Genomic DNA, 19215 nt, shown 5'->3' with positions numbered 1-19215 from the left:
GGAAATGACCCACTCCTAACACTGATACAGACTACACTCGAAAACCTGACGAGGGACAGATCCATTGACCTTTTCCATCTGGCGTCAGGCCCGGTGGTTTTCTCACCGATCAAATCGTTTGGACACAACGATGAGACAACACAACAAGGTGCATATTTGAGCTTAACGCAGTTACAGTACAAGACTGTCGGAAAAAGACAACTCAAAAAAAATGTAAAAAGGGCTTTCTGTGTTCACGCTCAACAACACACCGGAGGCATTGCATTCCTGGGTTTTCTATAAAAGCTTTGGAAGTTTCTTTTTTTTTTTGTGTGTATTTACTTTTAGCTGTAAACAATTGTGTGAAAAATGCCTTCAACAAGTACTCAAACGTGAGATGTGCATTAGGTATGCAGCGAGAGTGCTGTGACCCATTTTTACATTCAGTCTCAATGTTTTTACTTTATTCATGTGCCATTTTGCAAGGTGGAGGATGCCAGTGTATGAAGACTCAGAGGATGGTGGGGGGTGTGACAGAAACTGAACTGGGCTATTTTAGCGGAGAGCATTTAGAGAGGAACGCAGACAGGTGTGACTTGTTGGATTAAAAATGAGTAAAATAGGTGTTTATTTTTCTATCGTCTGTGATTTTAGGCCGTTGAGAGCATCGCAGACTCAAAGTCATTTAGCTCTTTTTGCTTTTTATTCTGGATCATACAACTTGTCTATTTCTTGCCTGGTTATTTTGTACAGGAAACAAGCATGTTGAACACATATTGACATGATTTGTCTGGGCAAGAATCGGGCGTTTTTGCATAGAGGACTTGGAATTAGTGGCTATTTGGTGTATCTGCAAATGCTCCCTTTTTGTATATTGCAAAGGGTATCAAGGCATTGTGTGGCAATGCTTATCCTACTTAATCTACATTGACAAGCAGCCTTAATGGTCTTTTTTATGTGTTTGTTTGGCTATTCCTTGTGTCTATGGCCACTGACTGTACTTGATGACAAGCAACTGGTCGTTACAATGTAAATTTGGGTCTAGTTTCTTTCTGTCTTATTTTTCCTTTTACTCTGTACAGTAATCTGACATTACGGTAGACTCAGTATTACAACATCTGTAATGTGACGAGACTTTTACAAAAAGAGAGTGCAATGGAAGATAATGCCATTATGCTACCAAGTGGATGTGCATTAGCTTGCGTCTCACTTGTCTTTGGCATTAAAGGGGAATTCCACCAAAACTGACTTGCATTTTTATTCTGCAAAGGCAGAGCTTTTTTTCCCCGCAGAAAGAAGATGTTTTTTTGTTTGTTTTTTTCATGTTTTTCACACTAGTCATATCATGTTTAAGTAATATGATTGCAAGATTAGGGCAAATAAAATGATGTGACTTCAAATGCATACTTTTTTTTTTCCATATCAAGTTGCAGCTGTTTTCAGAAAAGACAAGCATGACTTTAGCTGGTAGGAACACTTTCTCCATCTTGAGAGCCCCTATCTATATAAAAGTCTGCTTTTTGTATTTAAACCAAGTCACTTTTGGTGGAAAGGCCCTTGTAATGTGAAGCCACCAGCTCTTTCTCTTACCTGAATCCCACCTGCACACACCCACAAAAACCACCCACTACTAGTACACTTCTACTACTAGTATGTCCATACATTTGCTTGTCTGCCTTGGGCACCAAGCAAAACCTTTATGACCGTTTGATTTAATCAACAAAGACAGATAATCACTTCTTTCTTTAATGTCAGTGAAGGGATCTGGGTCCACTGATTAAACAGATGTTGAAAGCAAAGTTGTTGGGTCAATTGTCACGACTGGGCGAGCAGATGCAGACATGACTACCTCTATGTGAGTCTTCATTGCTAACCACAGTGACCAAGATCCAGTCTGAGGTGTTTCTACCTGTGTACATAGAAAGCTGCATGTTGGCAGCAGGAACTTGGATTTGGACTAGGAATTCAACCACAATTTGTTTTACTAAGCATCTTTCTGTTTTATTAAGTATTATTTGGCAAACGAAAAAGAGGAAACATGTGTGCTTGGTTGCAAATGACAAACTTAATCAATGCCGCCCTATTGTAAGACGGTTATCCTGAAACCAACTAGTTGCAGAGTGCTACTTTGCAATTGAGTGAAAATGACCATGTTTGGTGATGCTCTGTATGTACATACATCTTTTTAACTGTTATAAACCGATACATATTTACAAATTCATGATGTGTTGCGTATCTATATTTCGGTTTCACTAAACCCTGAAAACAGCACACAATGAGATTGACAAGTTGACTGACAGTGAAAAAAACAGTTCATGCTTATTTTCTTAATGTAAAAAAAGTTATGTTTTGTTATACAAACACATGTACACAAGGGCCATTCATGTTTTGAGAGAGATTTAAGATTTGTTAGGTTGATACAGTATATATAAAGATTTTTATGACAGTTTTTTTTAAAACTTAAACCAATATTTTATCACTTAATGATTTGTCTTTGGATTTTTTATTCTTATTTAAGTATTCTAACATTTGTAGACAGAATGAAAAAAAATCATCATCAGAGCTTTTTGTCAAAATCCAGTGCAATTCTTAGCTTTCTGTTTGCACATTTCCATTATAGAAGAAATGCATAGATAGATGTAAAAATAAATAGTTTTTAGGCTACATCACTTTTGCATCAAATCATCCTCGTTGCCAAAATACAAAGGGACTTCCTGTGTAGTGTGTGAAACGTAAAGCTCTAAATGTTACTCAGGTGTTCAATGTTACTGTCACTGTCTACACTGGCTGGCTGGCATCGCCCCCCCAAAATTTTTTATTAATATCTGAATTTATTTCACATGAACAGGTCAACACAAAAACCTGCAGAAAATACTGCACAAAATATTGTTAGGATTCATTACTTTTATGTTCAGTTAGTCTACAAGTAGAAGTAAACTGTCCTGTCTGGTTGTATATTGTATGCAGCATTTTCACATATACATACAACTTTTGTCATTTAGATTGATCATTCTAATGTCACAACCAAAACCATGGTAGCCTAATTTGTATTATGGTGCATCGTCTCCTAGAATATTTGTTTTTTTTTAATAACCACTCACAGATCATGGACAGCTATACCTTTTTCACAATCTGTCAATCCTGTAATCAAAGATGGTGAGCCACGGGTATATTTGATATACTTTAATATCCATGTGGTGTGTGTCTATGCTCCAGTGCAACTCCGCCCTCTGCTGGTGAATTAGAATATACAAATGCTCGCAGCTGCCTGCATTTCTCACCTAACTGAGAACTTTGCCGGCGGGGCAAATGAGATGACAGGAGTATTAAGATTATAACACCACCACCTGAAAGTCACTTCTGTTAGGCACATGAAGCCTGTTTCCATTTCTAGTTTTACTGAACTGTGGAGCTGCTGCGGAATCATTTTCTGACCTGTTTGTCCTCGTCTTTAAAGCCAAAAGGGCTCTTCTTAGTGAAATCACCTGTAGGCAAAAACAAAGTTAGGTATGTTAAAATAGACCGTGAGAGCACTGACCTCCAATTCCCCATCCTCTAAATTGTCTATCTTTGCAAATATATATTTTTTCCCACGTCGTCGTCCTCCTGGGAATGGGCTCTTGCGAGAGACGACAGGTGTCACTGTATCATTGCGCTTTGTCAGCACCCCATCACGCATCAACAAGCGCCACGACAAATTGCTGTTTACCCCAAAACAGCTGTTATTTTACCTACCAGTCTGGGAAGAGGGGTTATCAGGGCGATGTGAGCACGGTCTCACAGATGGAACATTGAATATTCATCAAAAAGCCTCTCACACATTTCTCAGATACTTATTGGGAAAGTGAATGTCAAATAACTAGGGTAGAAGATACCCTATTGCCAAGTGTAAATTCATGTCAATTACATATTTTGAAAACACTTAGCCAATGCACTATTAATAAAAGACATTAAGTATAAGAATCAGAGGTAGGCTAATACTATGGTTTACTGGTTGTAATTTTCGAATAATGCCCCAGGAAGTTTCCAGAAAGAGACATTATCACTACCGTTATTACCAAATTACATAATTCTTTCCAGGAAGCATCTTCAAAATGATTTATAGTAAAGACCTGTAAAATAAAGCATTAATATATCAAAGTGATTTTAAAAATACTCATTTATATAATCCCTGTAATCAATAATAATGTAATCAAGCCAGTGTATACTTACTGCGTGACAGAGTATTGAATATTGAACAGAGATTGAATAAAAACATCTGAGTAGATGTAGCCTAACATCAAAGACTCAAAATTGAGGCCAGACAGACCAAAAACATAAAAAATAAATGTGGCTCAAATAAATTTTGTATTAGTATTTCAATTATTCAAGATGCGTAATCTGTTGTAAGAACAGACTGGAATTAGGGACCATCCTTTATCCACAAAGAAAGAGACAAACATAAACACCTGCAGCAGAGTATGTCAAATCACCTTGACATTTTAGAAATGTAATATGTTGTACCATGACAGGACCAAAATGTGTGAGTAGCAGGAGAGATGGCACTGAATTAATTCAGCATTGCAGAATAAACTAGAGTAAGCTTTGATCCAGCGGACACGACACGTCGTGTACACCACGTCCAGCTCAGAGGGGATGACGAGGGGTGTCCAGCAGCCTACACCACGTTCTCCCACAGTTTCTCAGGAAGTAGCCTTCCGAGAGAGAGTGAAAAATAAAATAGTCTGAGTCAGAGCTTTTTTGGTAAGAAGGGGCTCCAGTTCCGGGAAAAACTGGGGAGTTTGAAAATTGTTGAATCATGGATGAAATCTGAAGACATGTCTATTTTTTTTTTAGGATTTGCTGAAATGACGCACAATCAATAACCATCAATTTAAAAAAAAGGGAGTTGCGTGAGTTTTCGTGGTTGTCGTTTCAAAACCAAATTGATAACATGCAAAAAGCAGTCAACACTGCTTTAATACCATAGCTGCCACTAATGGTTGTGATTAAACCCAACCTGATTATGAGTTAAAATGTTAGTTCTCAAACTGTCTTATGAATTTAGTTACATTTAACAGTAGGAAATATTAAGCTACTATATTAAATATTAAGTGTTACGTTCTCTTTTAAAACATTAATAAATGTAAGTTTTTTTCTGACTTACTGCTGGTTTATTTCATATTTATTTAAAGCTGTAGTGCGTAGTTTATGTCGCCCCCATGAGGAATTTAAAGTAATGCCACTGACACTGCCGGCGCGTCCACATGACACTGTCTTCCGTGATTGCGCACGAGCAGTTGCTGAAATGTTAGGAGGACACGGAGGATGTAAAAGACATGATGGACTCTTCAGCAGAGGTCATTTTCGTCACTCGAGCTTCTGCGCGGGAAAGACACCGGACGCCACAATCTTCTGAACCATTGACAGTTAAAGTTCTGAACACAGTGATACTAAGGAATACAGAGAGGGTTGTGTGAAGATCATAGTCTTAATTAGCATTGTAGCAACTCATTTGTCAATCGCTTGAATGTAACAGACTTTCATTAATATCAAAAAGTTACGCGCACTAATGCTTTAATTTAGGTTTCATCCAATGAAACCAACCAATTAAAAAGACTAGACCATCTTGCGATGGGATCAGACCAGCCTTGACGCCATGGGTGGAGGAAATGAATCCTTCCCTATTTTTAACTTTAATAGAGCTCAACAGTCCCGCCCACAGTGGGTTCCGGAAGTAAAAATAATATTTAATTTCTCCATTGACAATTGGAGTATAAGCCATAACATTGTAACCTTCAATGGTAGACATAAAACCAGCTACCAAATGACTAAGCGCCAAAAGTTCATGGGGTACCAACAATTTTTTAGATAAATGTCTTTTATTCGCGATGTCTCGGATAAGTACTTCATTACCCACAATCCTGAGCAATCCCACAATCCCACAGTGATGCCTCTGATAGGTGGAACTCATGCTGGTGAGGACGGGGAGCGGTCAGTACCAAGGGAGTAAGCGAGCGTCCACGAAGCGTAGCTCCTTGGGCCCCATTTTAATGCTACAAAGCACTCACCCGCCGTTAGCATTCCATTGACTACCATTCATTTTGGCGCCACTTTGACAGCAAATAACTTTACATCTGAAGCATATAAAAACTTAAGTTGTCCAATGTTCATTTCTAAAGAAACACAACAATGTATAAAAGCTCCATTACCTTATACATCACGTTATGGTTCCGTAGCAGAAATTTTTGCAAAAATAGCACCAGGCAACTTGCTGTCGCATACTCCACAAATCACTGTATTGTCAGGAGAAGCACGCAGACAGTTTAGACTTACGATAGCTTTTTAGGCTTAATTACTAATGTTAACTAGCATTGTAGTTAGCAAAAATAAGCCTGTTCCCATGTTATATCCTTGCATATACCTATGCTTTCCGTCACTGCTGATTGGGAATAATTGAGATCTCTCTTGGCACAGCCACCAGAAGACAACTTTCAGACAGGTTGCTCACATCACATCTAGGTCAGCAAGCTCAATTGGAGGTTGCGCAGTAACGCTCAGCTATCACCAGAAAAGTGCTACTAATGTCCTTCACTGGTCTCCGTCCAGAGCAACGAGATCTGTTGGTCCATTTCTTTAACTGTCTGGTTGGTACCCGATCTGTGCGCAAGATGAGAATCCTGTTTTACAAAGATTTACAACACTGCACAAATTACAATCTGTTCCCAAGCGAATGCCACCGGGAAGCTAACGTTAGTTCAGCTAACAGCTAATTGGGATAACCGCTAGCAGACAGCTTGATTCAGTCTAATAATATTAACTCAAACTAAACACTGGGAAAAGCAGGCTATAGCTGACATAACAACTGTTATACTGTATATTTTAACAGGTATTTTCAGGTTTTATTTTGAGGGTCTTTTAAAGTTATTAAATGCTGTCTCAGCTAGCATTTAGCCAAATTAGCTGTTAGTTAAACAAATGTTAGCTTCCTTTATTCAGTGGTGCGCGTGGTTTATGGGATGAATAGTTCCTTTGTTCGATTATGAAAATATGTACACAGTCCTACCTGTAGGCCTACCTTTGATTTTTTTGGGGATTTTTTGTTTGTTTTGTCACTCTAAATGATATGGTGTATGTTTAAGAGTCACGTGGTAGTTGGTTAGCCAAAGGCATGGTCTAAAACTCTTTATATACAATTTTTTCCAGACGTCAGTGAGAAGAATGAATGGGAAATTTAATTCAGGAACCCAAAGTCTCTCGGAGGAGGGGTGGGACTGTTGGGCTCTATGCTTCCAGGCCCTTGCTCAGACCACACCCATCTTTGAACTTGGCCTTTATTTTGATGTCAACTGCACACCTAAAGGTTTTGTGTGCTGGTGCTGTGGTGGCTGAAGAAAATTATTTTTAAGACTTAAACAGTTGCATGTATGGATCAACAAATTCATGCAGGTGTTAGGTAAGGTTAAATATTTGCGTTGTTACAATAGACTCCAAATGTTACATGAATTCAACAAACACACATCAAGTAATGATAATGTAAAGTACCCGGCAGAGCCACAGTGTCAGGAAGGATCTTGTTTTGGTGGAACACGTGTACTTTCAAAAGTTGTTTTAATCATGCAACCGAAAACTCAGATTGGACAGATAGTCTAGCTATCTGGATTTACCCTGCAGGGATCTGAGGAGCAGTTGACCATAGTCTTCATAAATTGAACAGAGTTTAAAATGACACAAAGAAAGCGGACCGGATGCCTTAGCTTGCATCTTTCTCCGCCGCCATTACGGCTACTACCTTTTACTATATTTAATATAGACCTACACTTACTACATATTACTACAACTCAATGACCTCACCGTCTTTGTTCTCAAACTTCCTCTGTTTGCTGATTGGACATAGAATATACTGCAAACCCAGACAACGTACTGAATGAAAATGAAAATTGAGCAAAAGTACGGAGGAGGGTGGAGCCCGGGTAGATGAATGATAGCCTGCCTGTATCACTGCTCCCAAAACACCATAGTGCCTGTTCCCACGTTTCCTTTGAGCAAATCTATCAAATACAGGACTGTAAATCAACGTGAGGTCTGCTGCTCCTGACAGCGTGTAGGGACTCCTCTGTGTGTTGGACATGAAGTGTAAAAAGGTGGCTACATCAATTAAGTTTTGACAAAGTAATAAAACGCTTGTGTTGATATGTACGTGGTGTGGCTCTGTCTGCTGCGTAGCAACGGAGTCCAGCAGCTGCACTGCAAAAAATGTCTGTCCCTACAGGTCCTGTAGTTTACTCTTTACATTTTGTCTTTTTTTTTAAACTCTGTATACCTGTGTTTAATTGGTTTCAGTTCAGTTTCAGCAATACTTAGAGTGACCAAACGTCCTGACAAATTTGGGACAGTCCCGAAATCCAAGCAGTTGTCTCGAATCCGGCCCTAATTGTCCCGAGAATGAGAGCAAAGTCTCAAGCAGACTCTTGAGTAGTTACAGTCTGAGAGAACATTAAAAACTGGTCATGGTGATTGAGTTGTCCTGCAGCCAGCTTCTGTCAGCTGCTGGGGGGGGGGGGGGGGGGGGGGGGGGGGGGTTGACGTCAGGCTGCATGCATGCTATCAGCCAAGATAACTAACACAACTGTACCGAGTAACACTTGAGTTCATGATTTTAATGATTTCTTATTTGTATTTTCAGGTAACAAGAAAAACAGTTGAATTCCTGAAAAAAATAATAAATCCTTTATTATTTACTATGTTTATTCAAAGCCCCCCTAAAAATCATGATAATAAAAAAGAATTAATAAAGAAAAAATTGTTAGTGCTTCATGTTAGACTTTGCGAACGTGTCTATTATTGACAGGAAAAACTATTACAGGTTCAAAGGGCTTATGACAGGTTTAATATCCTGTATCGCTGTCACTGATGAGATGCACCTGTAGCCCTGTCAAGGAAAGGGTTAACAGGAAATTAGCTTTTGCCAATCGGAGGTGGATTTGCATGGTTCTGTATCCGTGTCACATTCTCATCAGGGGCTGAGCCCCCCTAAAGTCTGATCTTAGAATTGCCCCTGGTCATACATAAAATAAAAACCCTGCAGATCTGGGCTTTTAAATGATTAATTTCTCTAATGCACTTTAATTTATTTATTTGAATTTAGGCACTTCACTGTAACTCCTTTTTGCCTACGTATTTGTATTTGAATTTGAAATCAAAAACGTACTCTAATGCCAACCATTATAACAAAAAAAAACTATATCTCTGAAATGTCTACTTGAAAAGAGGTAGTGCCTAATAATCACTTCAAGGCAATTCATTTTTACATGAATTTGTATTACCATAATTATGTGGCATCTTCATATTGTAGCCTACACGTTAATGTAAACGTTTTATAGGTATATTTGTAGCCAAAAGTATTAGTGTGAAAACGAATTTAATGTCATTTGTTTTGGAGCACATTGCTGGCGTCACTTGTACCTGTATGTAACCTATGTAGGCCTTTGTCTACGTGTGTATGCATAAATAATATAATTAATAAATAAGTGCAGTTTTTCTGGCTCGTGATAATTCTTTTCGGCTGGGGTTTTCTTGTAATTCCTTCACTACGCAACAAGCTTCCTTGTGTTATTACTGTGGTGTCGCATGTTGTCATGGCCACATGTCAATCCATGTTGACACTGTGGACGCACTGTGGCTTACAGCGAGCGGGACACTTTTTGCAGCGTGCCGGCTATAAAGAGAGGGAGTGGCGCACTGGTTAACACTGAGGAGAGAGACTCCACACTGACAGCAGCACGGCGGCGCCCGGGGTAACGTGATTTGCGCTCTATTAGGTCCGCGACTGAGCACCACTAGATGCAGCACAGGGATCATTGTGGGGGGAGAAAGAGGAGGCACGGAGGAAGGACTTCACGCTTCATCCGCCCCATGGATCTTCTTTGCTTCCAATTGATCTGCTTAAAGAAGTTACCCACTGACAGCCTTTTTAACGCCCGTGCGTCTCTGGCACCGGAGAGGTTGTGTCACCGCTTTCTGCCCCAGGTAAGATTATTTCGCACTTTATATGGCCTTTGTTCTCGCTCACTTATTCAGGGAAAAGTCAAAGACATAAGACATAGGCTAATGCTTGAGCTAATTAATATAATATAAAAGACGTATCATAATTGATTGAAAAATGGGGGCCTATATATAATTCTGAATTTCCTTCTTCTTGCCTCGTAATTTCAGATGGACTGACAGCCTCATAAAAAAGAAGCATTTCTCCTTTGGGAGCGTACAGGATGAAAGAGAAAAAAGCCGGGAAAGCCTCAGAGGAGTGATTTAGTTCCTTCCTTTCTCAGCCCTGCTGTGAGCTATAGCTCTGTCCTTGCTGGTGATGCTATTTGTTAACCTCAGGTGAAGTCACATAGGAAGTGGGCCATTCTTCTCCAATGGGGTTTGACAACAAGACCAACCAGACTCTTCCAGATGTGGCCTACAGCCTCCGCATCTGCCTGCCTCTCACTGTGCTGGTGGGGATCATGATCCTGTTGATAGTGTTTGGCAACGTGCTGGTGGTCATAGCTGTGTTTACAAGCCGGGCACTGAGGGCTCCGCAGAACTTATTCCTAGTATCCCTGGCGTCAGCGGACATTTTGGTGGCTACCCTTGTGATGCCTTTCTCCTTGGCCAATGAGCTTATGGGATATTGGTACTTTGGGGAGGTGTGGTGTGAGATATATCTGGCACTTGATGTTCTTTTCTGCACCGCATCCATTGCCCACCTCTGTGCCATCAGCTTAGACCGCTACTGGTCCATTACACAGGCCATTGAGTACAACCTGAAGAGGACGCCACGACGCATCAAGTGCATCATCTTCGTAGTGTGGGTCATCGCTGCGGTTATCTCCTTCCCTCCTCTAATCACCATGGAGAAAGAAAACAACTTGGATGACCCTGTGTGTAAAATCAGTAATGAAAAGTGGTACGTCATCTCCTCCTGCATCGGCTCCTTCTTCCTCCCCTGCCTCATCATGGTTTTGGTCTACGTGCGGATCTACCAGATCGCCAAAAAGAGAACACGGGCGCCACTGGGAGACAGGAAGCGGAAGGAGGTCCAGAGGACAGCCACCGTCGCTGCCGCCAACCAGAAGGAGAATGGCTGCCACGAGAAGCTGAACGGCAAGCAGGACATTGAGCTGAAGGAGGGAGTGGCAGGGGAAGGAGGAGGGGATAAGGAAAAGGGCGAAGTCAACGGGGTGGACCTTGAGGAGTCGTCCTCCTCCGACCACAAAGTGAACAATCCCTGCTCGATCAAAAAGAAAGCGGCCAACGGGAAAACCAAACTGAGCCAAATCAAACCGGGGGACGACGGTGTCCAAAAGCTGGCAACGAGCACCAAGGGCAGTCGCTGGAAGGGCCGACAAAACCGGGAGAAACGCTTCACCTTTGTCCTGGCCGTGGTCATTGGAGTGTTTGTCATCTGTTGGTTTCCCTTTTTCTTTACATACATGCTGAAGACGCTGTGCGAGTCCTGCCCAGTGCCCGACACCCTGTTCAAGTTCTTCTTCTGGTTTGGCTATTGCAACAGTGCGCTGAACCCCATCATTTACACTATTTTTAACAATGACTTTAGAAGGTCCTTCAAAAAGATACTGTGCAGGAGGGACACTAGAAGATATGTATGATGGACTCTGTCTTCATGTACATACTTTTTTTACTACTACATTGTACATACATTATAAAATACCTACACCATTGTACACGTCACTGGCTTGTACGCTCTAGTTGTAACTGCTTGGAAAGGCTTTCCCAGGATGAGCTTTACGTGCATCATCTTTTCAGAACATCCGCCATCCACAGCTTCAACAGCGATCACATAGAAAGGTTTAACCCTATACAGAACACCACAGTGAAACCATGTTTTCATTGTAAATGTTATTTTTATTTTTTATAAATGAAACCAACATAGTGAAGTCATGATATGTGTTGTACTTTATGACAGTTTGTCTGAATATTTGTCTCTATTTCCGTTATGGATACAGTATTGTGCCATTTTGTATGATACCATGATGGTTATGATGACTATGATGATAACAAACAAAGAATAAAACCCATTTCCTGAACTGGTCTCAAGGCTCCACAGCAAAAGCATTAAAGCATGAATGTTACACTGCCTTGACACATACACACACACACACACACACACGCACAACATTTGAGTCCGAATTAATTCTCAGAATGTGTCTCAGAATGTGTGAAAACTTTGGGACGAGGAGGGCAAACCCACAAGTACTTTTGTGCAGTGAATTGTAGACCAGAGCTGGCCCTCCAGTTGCATTACGACAGAGAAGTGCAAATTCACATGCTTGTTGAATTTGACCTTCACAAGAGATAATAAAGGAGCGCAGCTCTTAATGATCCCAGATAGAACATGTGCAAACGTTCTTCGGCTCTCAGATTAATCATTTTGTAATCTTTTTTTCCCCAAGTGTGTGTTTTCTTAGGCTTTCTGAGACATTTAATGAATCAATTTCAAATAATGAGCACAGTTGTAGTACTTGGTATGGAAAGTAGAGAAGTAACAGTTAATTTGCTTCTTTGTGTTACCACGGTATGCGTCATTAAGTGTAGATGGAGCCTGTCAGACCAGAACCAGATTGACTGCTCTCTTACTCTCTCTTTCTCTTTCTCTCTCTCTCTCTCTCTCTCTCTACTCTGCTCTACTCAAGTCTGGGAGAATGGGTGAATATGACAAGAGTGATTATCAGCTGTGCAGTGAATACAGAGAATGTAACGTTTCCCAGTGGATGGACTGTAATTAAATGCATTCCTTTTGACAGTCAGGAAGGCAGGTGAACAGCACTCTCCTCAGAAAGCTAAATGTTTCTTCTGCCTGGATGGTGCTCGTCAGAGACATTTCTAGAATTTGGAGACATTGTGGGCTTAGCACAGACCTCTGTAGGGGGTCAAGTGTCATCCTCCTTCTAGATCTTTTTTTATAAATAAGCTCTTTTTATGCTTTTTTATGCACTCTGGCACCTTATTTACAGTCAAAATACATGCATGTATCATTGAAAATTTAAATATGTACCTCAAACACTGTTGTTGATTACTCCAGTAGTAGTAATTGGTCTTAGTATTGAATAGAAATACTTACATTTATTGGCTAGTTGAGAAAACAGTTTAATGTATTTTTGTCGACAGTGGTAAAATGCATGACATTTACTAAAGTACTGTAACTAGCTACAATTTTGAGATAATTGAACTTGAGTATTTCTGCTCTCTCTCTCTCTCTCTCTCTCTCTGGTTTACAAAATGCACAAGTGTTTCAGTTTGTGAGAAAGAGGGAGTATGCGTGAGAATGTGCATGTGTGTTTTAAGTGCATATAAACACATAGGGTGAGCTCCCACTGGATACTTGACTTTCCGTTGATGTAGGCAAAATAAAATCCTAAATTAACCAAATATTAGAAGCCAGCTTAAATAGAGGGGAAAGTTGTCTGATTAATGTTCATTTGTGAAACATCCCCATTCAAAAAAGAGAGACCGTTTCCTTAAACTGAAGGAGAATTTAAGAATTAATTTACAGTAAATGCCTTTTCAGACACTAACAAAGGTGCCATTTGTTTAAAATTAAAGGATGTTTTTTTTTGTCATAACAAGTATGTCATAACAAAATACTCACATGGCCATTAAAGAGTTTCTGATCGCTGTAATCTTGCTTTCTTTCCATCACAGTGAACAAATCTGCAATTCCAATCTTGGCCCAAGTTACATAGGCGTGTACTAATAAAGCTAATTTTAGGCTACTTGCGCTACCTATCTATTCCAAAGTCTTTTCCTCTTCCACAGACAGTGTTTCCTTGCTATGCTGTGGCCCAGAGATAGTAGTAGTAGTAGAAGAGGGAGTTTTACAACTCTGAATGCAAGTCACTTGCCAAGGTGTATCAGCAAATGGCATAAAAACAAACCACTTTCATACATTTAAAAGGTTATCACAAATTTTTCTTTTGCTTTTCATGTGTCATATGGCAGGTTAAATGATACGTGAAAAACTAAACTTTTTGAAACCCAAGATGTCCTTACAAGTGCTATTTATATACCTTCCAATGAGATCACGTTGGCCTAACTCAGACTGTTGAAGCATCATTTTGAATGACTTTTGAATGCATGTTTTTCACTGAGCGTGGACTGTGGATTTGTGTGGACATCACTTACGTTGGAATTGAGTTACAGAGTGATCTCATCAAGGCTAGTATAAACAGGGGGAACAATTAAATTAACTAATAACTTTTTCCATGTACATAAGGGCATGTGAGTATAAAAAAGTAAAACATGTGAACCTATCCTTTGAAAATGTGAAACAGCACAGAGGGTTTGTCAGTGGACCTTTAGTGATAAATATGTGTGTTTGTCTCGCCTTGCCCTCCTTTTCCTCTAAGTACCTCACACATCAACAAGCAGCAGTGATATCATTAGGCAGATGTGCTTGCTGAAAGGCAATTGGAAGAAGACAGCTTTTAAAGTCAGCAGATTCCTCACCACCACACACACACTCACACACACACACACACACACACACACACACACACACACAGACGACAGACAGACTGTGTCTCCAGCTCCAGGTCGATGTTGCCAGACAGTTTCAGTTTTTGATGTGGCTCTGCATGATCTCCAGTCTGGGCTTCCATTGTCAATCTCTCGGTCAAACCTATCTGGAGAGTGACAGTGAAAAAGTGTGTTTGTGTGTGTGTTTAAGTGTTCTGACCAAAGTGTCTCAGAGCAGGGTCTGGTTTGCCATGACAACTACATGAGCTCTTTGCTTCAGGCCATCCATCAGGGTCAGGAGCTAGGAGACTATACGCCGCTCCACTTCACCATGGGTCTACACAGACACACAACACCACCACACACACATACACACCACAACACACACACACACACACACACACCAACACACACCACACCCACACACACACACACACCAACCACACACAACACACCACACACACACACACACCCACGGTATGGATCATCGGTTAGAGTGCACATTTGTCTCCAAAAGGCTAACCATGGTGGCTAAGTGCACTACCATTCAAGTAGACAGGTCCAAAATGTCAGCAGGCACAAAAACCATACAGGACAACAATCATTTGTATGGGGATGATGTGGGCGTTGTGGGGAGATGCAGTTGCATTTGACTCGGCTGCCTCACTTTTGAGGTAACAGTCTGTTTCTGTGTGTGTGTGTGTGTGTGTGTGTGTGTGTGTGTGCGTGTGCGTGTGTGTGCGTGTGCGTGTGTGTGTGCTTGCTTTGTGCAATTGTACTGTAGGTGGCTGGGTTGAAGAGGTCATGATGACAATGCGTGTTGACTGAGACACCCACATGTAACAACCTGCACATCTTTTTCATTTTATTTTTTTAGTGTGACACCCGCCTGTTTGAGGTGGCTGGAGCATACATGATTATTCACAGTGTTATTGATGACTCACTCTTGTTTTCCACTCCTTTTCTTTGGTTAATGCGACAATTTCACAAGGGCTCTATACATAGATATAAAACAATATATGGTTCTGTATTTGTAATCTCTTGGCACTTTACACCATTCAAGAACATATTCAAGTGGGATCATATTTTCTGACAGTCGACTCATAGTTGGCTGTCAGCTCCTTAGTCTAACAAGTGTTTCAGAGGTATCGTTTAAAATAGAGTCCCAGTCTCATTAACTACGCTGATTAGCTGTCAGGCCTTAGGGTCTGATTGGAGACACAAAACAACGCTGGGCAGTGGATATTTCCCTGGGAAATAATTTGTCTAGACAAATCTCTTTTCCAGAAGCTCATTATGATCGAGAGCAATGAGCTCCCATCGTTCACAGAGACCACACGGCATTATGTGACAAGATTATTAGACCTGTGAGGTAATTCGCTGTGGCTGAAGAAAGGAGACAGCGTAAAGTTTGGCATTCCAATGCCCTGCATAACATACATTTTTGCTCAATAAATGACAAAAGCTAAATCAGTTATTGAATTTCTTTATTTTGGTTATTGTTATAAAATCATATATATATATATATATATAAATAAAGGTGTAGGTGAGACAATACATCTATAAGTAGCTTTGCATGTATTGCATAGTGTACATGTACACATTCTGTATATCTATTCATGTACATCACATATACGCACCCATGTGCATGTGCATACACACGTACATCTACACGTTAATAAACATCATTGCTTTCCTAAGAAAACCATGTATCTCAACAATGTCAACTTTTCACGTGCTAAAAAAGCTGGGAAATGTGTTTTCACCCCGATTGATTTTGTTCCCTCTAAACGTTATTGACAATGCAGTTTAGATGTATGGGTGCGTAATTTTTTGGAGACATGGTTGATTTGTATGGATTAAGTTACCAGTATTAAAGTACCTGAAATTAGCCCTACCTTTACTAGCTGCAACATTATTGATGCATACACTTTAAAGCATCAATAGTTATAATTCAGTGATATAATGTAGGCTATATTATTCTGAAATATAGCCTAGCACATTCTGCATAACGAGTACTTTTACTTTTGGTACTTTAAGTACATTTTCATGCTAATACTTATGTACTTTTATTTAAAGCAACACTATATAACTTTTCCCGCAAGCTGTAGTTCCAAAGTGACAACCTGTAGGGGGACCGAAGCGGGAAAAGGTACATTGAGTTGCTTTAAGTAAAATGTTTAAAGCAAGACTTAGTAGCCTTCTTCTGAGTGCTTCCCCCACCACTGATCACGAGTCATCCTGCTTTAATGTCCTAGTGGTGTTCTGGCACAGTGATGGTTAAAAGAGTATTATGAAACAGATAATTTACCAGAGGTGGGAGATTAAAAAAACAACTAGCACATTTTCAGCTCCTAGCACATTGTGCAGCTCTGCAATTATTGCCGATAAAAGCACCAAAGAGTTGAGCTCTCTATGATTCAGGCTCTTTGCTTGAACTCCCTTGTCTCTCCACGAGTGACGGACAGCAGAGAAGAATATCTGTTTGGTGACACGGGAACAGCAAAGTCAGTGTGAGGCAGCGAGGGCAGTTGAAGTGGGTTGCTGTAGTATCTGTAATGACTGTCTAGTGTGTGCTGATGGACAGGCCGGTGGGCGTTTGAAGGAGATTATACCTGAGCACTCACTGCTGTTTTATCGCCGAAGCCCCTTATTATGGTGACTTAATGAAAGCAGCTGGTTGGTGGATAGCAGTTTGTTATGTCATGAATTTAGTCAAGCGTTTGTGTTGATGTTTGTCTTTGAATAGGTCTTACTGTAGCTCTGTTTCTCTAATGCCAATTGGACCGTTTCAGCATGTGTAAATGTAAAATATATTTACAATTGTACAAAAATGATAGTGTGTCAGTGTGTGCTGCGTGCCTGGGATTTGATAATGTGACATTTAGTACGGCTCATAATTAAGTAAACATTGCTAAGGCAACGTGGACAGACAGATTCATTTTGTTTTAAAGTTTTAGGTGAGAACTCTGCACAATTGTGGCACCATGGACAGAAGTCCAGGTAACAATTGATTTTTTTTTCTTCTTTGATGCGTTACTGTAGAAGCTGGTTTTGTCTGAGGATTGCAGGTTTCTTTTAATGGAGCTTGTGCTAACATTGTCCTTTATCATTTTTGTTCATTGATTACTGTAACAGAAATGCATCATTCCTTGTGAACTGCTCCTACCACAATGGATCAGAATATGTTATTCTAATGAGATCTATGTGTCCTCACAACCTATAGGAGTCAAACACAATGCTTGTAATATTTAAGTTAATCTTTAACTATGAAGCCGTCACCAAATGGGCCTTTAAAGCCGCTCTAGGCAACCTCATACATTAGTGGATCTAAACGGCAGGCAACCAAAAAATGTGGACTTCAATTCCCATGAAATCCTATGAGGTGTTGGCAGTAGACTGCACGCATTATATGTACAACCTGACTGCTGGTGGTGTTTTATACCAAACATAAATATCTCTCTATCTCAGTACGTTCAGCTCACGCACTGCTGTAGAGGTGAAGTGTGATTAGAGAAAAGTCTGTAAACAACACCAGCATTTTATTTTGATAAGTAGGGCAAATATACTTGGCTTCAGATCATCATGCTGGAATACACTGTTTTGTTGCAGCCAGACTTTTAAAACTGATCAAACTTGGTTTCAAAATTGAAAGAGTAACTTTAATCTAAACTTTAACTTTAAACTTTTCAGTTTTGAGGTAATGCATTACATGTGCAGTCACTTTAATGTGCTGTCAGTCAATGTTGGTCCCATTTTAGAGTGTTTATTGCAACAGAAGTTATACTTCTTTTTTTCCCAGAGAAGGGCCAGTAGTTAGTACATGTTTGTAGTGATGACATCATATTGTTCCCACTGAGACACACTTACGTCAAACCAGAGAACAGCACAGAGAAAAAACCCACAAACACAGAAATCTCATGTAAAATAATCAACACTGCTCTCAATCTGGCAGAACATCTTTGTCATAAAATCCCAGAGAAGATGTTTTCAGAACCTTTAAGAGGAAAGATTTAATGACATCCAAAACGTACCTTGTGCAGCTTTAAAGAAGCAAAAAAACGGAACAAGTTGAACAGAAAAAAGTTGCCATAGCAACAGCAACAATAGGATGTGTTTTGTTGAATTACTTTTCTCGTTCATTGTGAGTCTCCTGTTCATCTTGAACTATTTGAGCTGAGGTTTTAAATTTTACACCATAGATTTAAATGTCTCATTCCCACTGGCTCAGAGTATTATGATGTATTCACTGAGTGCCAGAGTGCATTTCTGGGATCCCTTAGTAATACGATACTGTGGTCAAGTCAAATCACATATTTTATTGCATAGTTGCATGCACAATATGACATCTTTTTTAATTTTTTAATTTTGCCACCCCCCTCCTGAACCATTGGCTCTTTTTTACATGTTGTATGGGAGTGTCCGGGAGTATTTGATAATACTAAGATAATGGTAAAAAAGTAGTAGGGGTACGATTACCAATGGAACACACTGTACATCTTCTAAATGATGACTCTCACCTTTTTCTTCTCGGAAAAAAAATCACAAAGTCTGGCTAACAGGCTTGACTGCAGCCAAGAAGATTGTAGTCCAGTGTTGGAAGCCTTTATGATATTTCAAGTACTCACTGGCTTTTGAGTTTCTTTTACCTTTCTTCATCTTCTACCTAGATAAGAATGCTATCCTGGAGTCGATATTATTATTATGGTGGTTGATGGAGGGAAGGGGGGGGGGGGG

General features: G+C 40.1%; 1 protein-coding gene and 1 long non-coding RNA gene across 2 annotated transcripts in view; one reads left to right on the top strand and one right to left on the bottom strand.

The window, feature by feature from the left end:
- Positions 1–5799: 5799 nt before the first annotated feature.
- The window catches only part of LOC116698648 (uncharacterized), a 21141-nt gene continuing 7725 nt past the window's right edge, over positions 5800–19215 (bottom strand). Inside the window, exon 3 of the long non-coding RNA XR_004334269.1 lies at positions 5800–5933. This is a non-coding gene — a long non-coding RNA (uncharacterized LOC116698648). The remainder of the gene's footprint in view (positions 5934–19215) is intronic.
- adra2a (adrenoceptor alpha 2A) lies at positions 9691–12039 on the top strand. Its single transcript, XM_032530327.1, has 2 exons — positions 9691–9987; positions 10174–12039. The coding sequence occupies exon 2, from the start codon at positions 10377–10379 to the stop codon at positions 11610–11612; it is 1236 nt and encodes a 411-aa protein (XP_032386218.1). The 5' UTR covers positions 9691–9987; positions 10174–10376; the 3' UTR covers positions 11613–12039.

The sequence above is a fragment of the Etheostoma spectabile genome, chromosome 2 (assembly GCF_008692095.1).
Source record: "Etheostoma spectabile isolate EspeVRDwgs_2016 chromosome 2, UIUC_Espe_1.0, whole genome shotgun sequence".
NCBI classification, from domain to species: domain Eukaryota; kingdom Metazoa; phylum Chordata; class Actinopteri; order Perciformes; family Percidae; genus Etheostoma; species Etheostoma spectabile.
Note: the sequence above shows the minus strand (reverse complement) of the source record. Positions and strands in the feature narration are given on the sequence as shown.

Bases quoted from the DNA above. Each gene is read 5' to 3' on its own strand.
- adra2a (XM_032530327.1), top strand. From the start codon at position 10,377: ATGGGGTTTGACAACAAGACCAACCAGACTCTTCCAGATGTGGCCTAC.